We start from the raw sequence: 6,277 nt of genomic DNA, 5'->3' as shown, positions 1-6,277 counted from the left end.
GTTGAAAAATCAATGATGGGATGGCATGTTGCTGCAGGATGCTGTGGTAGCCATGATGGTTCAGTGTGGCTTCAATTTTGAATAAATCTCCAACAGTGTCCCCGCAAAGCAACCCCCACACCATCACACCTCCTCCTCCATGCTTCACGGTGGGAACCATGCATGTAGACACTATCAGTTAATCTTTTCTGCATCACGGGTGGAACCAAACATCTCAGATTTGGACCCATCAGACCAAAGCACAGATTCCCACTGCTCTAATGTCCATTCCTTGTGTTTCTTGGCCCAAACAAATCTCTTCTGCTTGTTGCTTTTCCTTAGTCGTGGTTTCTTAGCAGCTGTTTGACCATAAAGGCCTGATTCACACAGTCTCCTCTGAACATGTAGAGATGTGTCTGCTACTGGAGCTCTGTGTGGCATCTATCTGGGCTCTAATCTGAGCTGCCGTTAACTTGTGATTTCTGAGGCTGGTGACTCGGATGAATGTGTCCTCAGCAGCAGAGGTGACTCTGGGTCTTCCTTTCCTGGGGCGTCCTCATGTGAGACAGTTTCATCATAGCGTTTGGTTCTTGCGACTGCACTCGGGGACACAATCAAAGTTTTCCAGACTGACTGACCTTCAGTTCTTAAAGTAATGATGGACTGTTGTTTCTCTTTACTTAGCTGATTGGTTCTTGCCATAATATGAATTCTAACAGTTGTCAAATAGGGCTGTCAGCTGTGTACCAACCTGACTGCTGCACAACACAACTGATGGTCCCAACCCCATTAAGAAGGCAACAAATGAACCCTGACAGGCACACCTGTGAGGTGAAACCATCTCTTTCTGCACTCAGCATTATATGTATGTTCTGCCTTCAGTACTGCAATTTACCCCATAATCATCTGATTTAAAACAAAATCTAACATACAACATTCTCGCCCCTGGAAATAGATCTAAGATGTTACCATCATAATCTGGCTACCCCTTTGGCGCCAGCTGTGGGCTCAAGGCTGGAGCCGAACAAAAACTCCCTGATAACGACTGTGTTGAGTCTGTTCCTTCCCATTCCATGCAAGGCCACCTGGGTTGGCTGCTTTGGAGTTATCATGTTTTACATGCAGACTCAGGGCTGCTCGTCTCCTCTTGATCTTTTCTTATTTGAACGTTGGTGACTTAGAACCTCAAAGTTTAGCAGCACAACACTGTGTTTGCTTTTTCCATTTGCCATCTGTGTTTATCAGTGCGATATGTGACTAATCTTTATTTAATAACCACAAAGTAAACAAATAAAAGATGAAATATTTTATTTATCAAAGATACATGATTACACATTCATACAATGAATAAGGTATCTATAAAAATTACACACGGTGTAAGAAAAACATTACAACATACAAATAAATGTTATATGAAAATCTGACATTGTTTCAAAGCATAGTAATAAAATTTTAATTAAAAAGTCTTTGATGATCACATTAGATGTGTCACATTTTCAAAGCATAATAATCTTAGAAAAGTGTTCACAAAACAGTTTTAGAGAACTTACACAGCTTTACTTTTTCCACAGTGCCTTTGTGCTTTTCACCATCAGACACAATAACTCACGATTAGCTAAGACCTGCCATCAAATGTCCTTCACTTCTTCGCAATCATTTGTGCGCTGCTCTCCTCGGGTGTGCTGGATCAGATCTAAAGGCTCAGTCTTCTGTACTGGGGGGTAAAAATTGCTGTTTATCAAAAAATATCTGACAGTGCGATGTTTTAAGTGGAAAAACAGCTGAATGTGGTGAGGGGACCAACCATACTGAGTTATGGAGCAGCTAGTAAGGACTTGTGTATTTCTGGAGAGTCTGCAAAGCTGTCTTGGTTGATTTCAAAAACTCTGCGCGCTTCACTCATCAGTAAATTAGGCTCATTGGTCAGATCAAAGCCATCCCCTGGTGTTTCAGTGGCTGAAGCGACAGCCGGCCTCACTGTAATGACTTTATTGACGGTCTGGGAGGAGTTCGAGGTTGTGGCCGGGGGTTACAGTCGGGGGGATATTTCCAGTTGGTGAAAGTTAGGCAAGCAATAACTTCCAGTCACTCGGGGTCGCTGGGGTTGAGCAGGGGTGGGATATCCCCCCACAAACAGCTGTTTCACATGGATCAGGTTAAACCCAGGGCTCCTCCATTCTCTGGAGGAGAGCAAAGTGAGAGCCTGCTTTTCTGAAATTGCTTTGGGGTCGCACCGTGAGTCAGAGACATCCTCATTTTACCCACACTGGCTGCTGTGTGACTTGGGGATCCTTGCTCAGGTACGACCGTCTCACGCTAAGGTAGAGTGTGTGTAATTATGACTTTGATTTTCTTTGTTTGGATTAAACAAACACAAATGAAACGAATCAAAGCCAACGAAGCACACAGCCTCCAACTCCCCCCATCCTCACTGCCCTCTGTTGTTACAAAAGCACCGATTTAATCCAAAATAACCTTCTTTTTATGGTTCAACACATTTTCTCTCTCTCTCTCTCTCTCACACACACGACATTTTTGTCCAAAAAGTCAACTTTTTTGTTCTAAAAATGACAACAGACCAATATGAATTATTACATCAGTTTAATTTCTATCTCAAACATACTGTTCATCAGCCTAGTCCATCTCCCCTATTTTCATTTTATTTTTTGGGTAAATGATTATTGCTGAGGTATGAAATATCATAATTTTATGATATTTATAAAAATGAAGACTCTCATGTTCCTTAGTCGAGTTTACTGCAGACCACCTCACATGTTCTCTCTGTCAGTTCAGACAGACAGTCGCTGTTATGGAAAGTAAACGCTGATCTCCTCTCCTCTGACTGCAGCTGTCGTTACTCATGTTGTACCCAAACAGCAGCAAGCATAAAGCACCAGTAACTCCACTTTACTCTGGCCGGAGATGTTGAATGATCAGTTCCGCAGGGTTTTCCTGTCCAGCGCTGTTTGTCGTAAAGTTACTGGTTTTTGCGACAGTTCCGGTTGTTATGTTAGCCGATCGTTTTGGGGGTTTTTTTTGCCGATTTGCTTTACGACATTTTTGACAAACCAGAAGTGTCAGCCTATGGCAAAGTTGTTTCTGGAGAGAATTGTTTTGATTATTTATTCGTTTTTTTCTAGTTGAAGTCAAACGGAGATCTTGATGTCTCACTTCTGAGGATACGAGAGAAGCATACAATGCGAGAAGCGTCCGCACATTTTGTGCAGCTTTTGTGCACAGTGCTAGCTAACGAGCTCATTTAGCCTGAATCCTGTTTGTCAGCTTTCGTTCCTGGAGAAAGTACGAGCGAAATTCCATGTGAGACATCCCCGCGTGTTCACCCCGAGTCCTCTGGGTGCTGTCCTTAGCAGACTCACAGCCGGGTTTTGATCGTAAAATGTGGCTACAGCAACGACTGAAGGGGCTACCAGGCTTGTTATCGAGCAGCTGGGCGAGAAGACTCCTTATAGGACTGTTGCTCTTCCTCATTTTCTATTGGTACCTGGGAGCCGAGCGAAGATGGAGGTTGTTCGGTGGCTCGGCCATGCCCGGGGGGGCGGCCGGCCAGTGTCTCTTGACTGAGATCTACAGGTGGAGGTCTCTGGTAGACCGAGGAGAAGGCATATACAGCACACCTCAGGAACGGCTAGACACGCCTTTTGTAACTGGAAACGGCCATATTCTGATTGATATTGAGTCTAACAAACTTTGGGTAGCCTCATCCTCACAGCCCGGCTCGGCTCCGGTACACCAGACTGAGTACTCTCCCAGAGTCACCGTCAGCCTGGATGGGGCGCTGGCCGAGGCTGAGGCTAACATGCTGTGGTTCCGGAAGGGATCGGTCCTGTCAGTCCGCTGCGCCTCACCAGCCACCCTGCAGTCAACCCGAGACTGTGTCACTATTAGAGAGGAGTTTATTGCTCACAGAAGCAGACCTAACGTATTTCTGCAGCGAATCCATATCAACAATCCCTCCGATAGGGCGCTTAACCTGGACTTATCGTCTGGAAATCCCTCTTTCGGTAGCAAGTTCTCCACCAGTGTGGAGAAACTGGAGGACAGAGAGGTGGTCCTCTCCTCTGGCAGGGTGCCGGTGGAAAAAAATAGGATGGTTCTGGTCGTGGTGGTCACCAAAAAGCTAAGCAGCAGGATCCATGTTTTGGCTAAGTCAGAGCATGTAGACAACATTGTGAGTGTGGTGTGGACCTCAGAGTCCATCGAGTCCTCAATGCTGGAGGAGACCTTCAGCGCCCTCAAAGACGGAGCCAAAAAGGAGCTGGAAGAGTTGCTGAGGACCAGTGAGGATGACCTGGTCAAACATCACCAGGAAGCCTGGAGGGAGCTCTTCATTTCAGGTGGGGAGTAGCAGTAGCTGGCTGCACCAAAAACGATCACAGATGGTGTCACTGTACAGCCATAATGCAAGCGTGACAGTAACCAAACCTCCTTTAAAGCTAAATAAAAACAGTGCAGTGATTTGCAAGTCGTCCAAAGGTGAAGCTTTTTTTTTTTAAGTTAGTAACTATTGTATCTGCGTATAACAGACTTGGCAAAGACCCAGTTTAGTGTCTGTAGTTTTTTATTAGCAGTCACAAAAACACAACATTTGTTCCCATTTCTTTAGTCAAATCTACAAAAATACCAAAAATAACACAGAAGTAGCAAGACTAACAAATGAACTGAATCAGCAGCTACCACTGGAATAGGATGTGAGTAACCCTGTCTTTAATTTATTAAAGCTTCCTGTCAGCCAATAGTGTCTCTCTGTGTACAGTTAAATGTATTTTCAATAGCTACTTTCACCTGCTGTGTTATTCAGAAGGGGCCCAGGGAGTCATGTGAAGCTATAACTCTGCTTTTTGTTTCCATTTAGGTATTGAAATGAGGAAGATCATCGACTCCCACACGCCATCGAGCCGCACTGTGAACACCACCCTCTACTACATCTTGTCCTCCTCCGCGGCTCCGCTTCTGGACCAAAGGCTAAATGGCGAGGAGCGCGCCAGTCTCGAATCCAGTCTCAACTACGCTGACCACTGCTTCAGCGGCCACGCTACCATGCATGCAGAAAACCTGTGGCCTGAGAGAGTAAGCAGCACTGCTCAGATCCTGCAGCTGGTCACACTGTGGACTCTGACTTTGCACAAAAGAGGCTGCAAGGTGTTGGTAGCTGCTGGAGCCCATGGAGTCATGCAGGGCATGGTGCTCAGCTTTGGTGGCCTTCAGTTCACAGAGAACCATCTTCAGTTCCAGACCGACCCAGACGTGCTGCACAACAGCTACGCATTGAGAGGCATTCACTACAACCAGGACCTCATCAACTTGGCGGTGCTGTTGGATGTGGACGGAAAGCCTTTTCTCCACGTGTCGGTAAAGCAGCAGGAAAAGCCGGTGAAGCTGTATGCCTGTGAGGCCGGCTGCCTCAACGAGCCCGTGGAGTTAACCTCAGAGATCAAAGGCCACACCTTCCCCGTCATGGTGACGCAGCCCATCACGCCGCTGCTCTACATCTCCACAGACTTGCGCCATCTGCAGGACCTCCGCCACACTCTGCACCTCAAGGCCATCCTCGCTCACGAGGAACACATGGCCAACAGGTACCCAGGCCTGCCCTTCCTCTTCTGGTTCAGCGTGGCCTCGCTCATAACTCTCTTCCACCTTTTCCTGTTCAAGCTCATATACAACGAGTACTGTGGGCCCGGAGCTAAGCCTCTCTTCAGGAGCAAGGTATAAACAGCAGAGATGAAGCAGAACTGAACCCTGATGTTCTCTGCTCGAGTGTGTGTGTGTGTCGCTGGCTCAGTGCTCTCTCTGTGGGATGGGTTCTCAGTTTTGACTTTAACCTTTTCTGTCAATGAACTGTTTTCTAAACTCACATGGATCGTTTTGGCATAATGACATTACACACCTCTCCTTTCCAGCTCTTTCTACAGTTTTTGTTTCGTGTTGAATGACTTGATAAAGATTTTCACTGCACACGTTTACTCTAAGAGGCTGAAGGCAAAGTCAGATCTCAGTTAAAAGCAGAGTAGCAACAAAGAGTAGCGTCCTTACAGAGTTGCAGTAAATCATTTAGTCTGCAGTCCTCTTAGCACATCTGTTTGCACTTCATGTTCATTGTGGAATGTAAAACATTGTTGATTACAATGGTGAAATTTTGAGCACAAGGGGCTACTGTTTTATTATTTTTCTCCTGCTAGCTTACCCATCAATCCAGGCTGGTGTCTTAATCGCCTACAATAATGAGTTTTATGGTTGCTGTCAGGTTAAACAGTAACAAAAAGTCGGAAAATGAAAA

The 6,277-nt window shown here is 45.8% G+C and overlaps 1 protein-coding gene across 1 annotated transcript in view; it reads left to right on the top strand.

Moving 5' to 3' along the window:
* Window positions 1-3,006: 3,006 nt before the first annotated feature.
* Window positions 3,007-6,277, top strand: part of kiaa2013 (KIAA2013 ortholog) — a 5,284-nt gene continuing 2,013 nt past the window's right edge. The window contains exons 1-2 of the mRNA XM_006804297.3: window positions 3,007-4,334; window positions 4,853-5,706. Of these exons, the coding sequence (XP_006804360.2) occupies window positions 3,377-4,334; window positions 4,853-5,706 (1,812 nt within the window). The 5' untranslated portion in view covers window positions 3,007-3,376. The remainder of the gene's footprint in view (window positions 4,335-4,852; window positions 5,707-6,277) is intronic.

Source organism: Neolamprologus brichardi, chromosome 20 (assembly GCF_056152115.1).
Source record: "Neolamprologus brichardi isolate AB-2024 chromosome 20, ASM5615211v1, whole genome shotgun sequence".
Classification (NCBI taxonomy): Eukaryota; Metazoa; Chordata; class Actinopteri; order Cichliformes; family Cichlidae; genus Neolamprologus; species Neolamprologus brichardi.
This window is presented reverse-complemented; position numbering and strand designations above follow the sequence as displayed.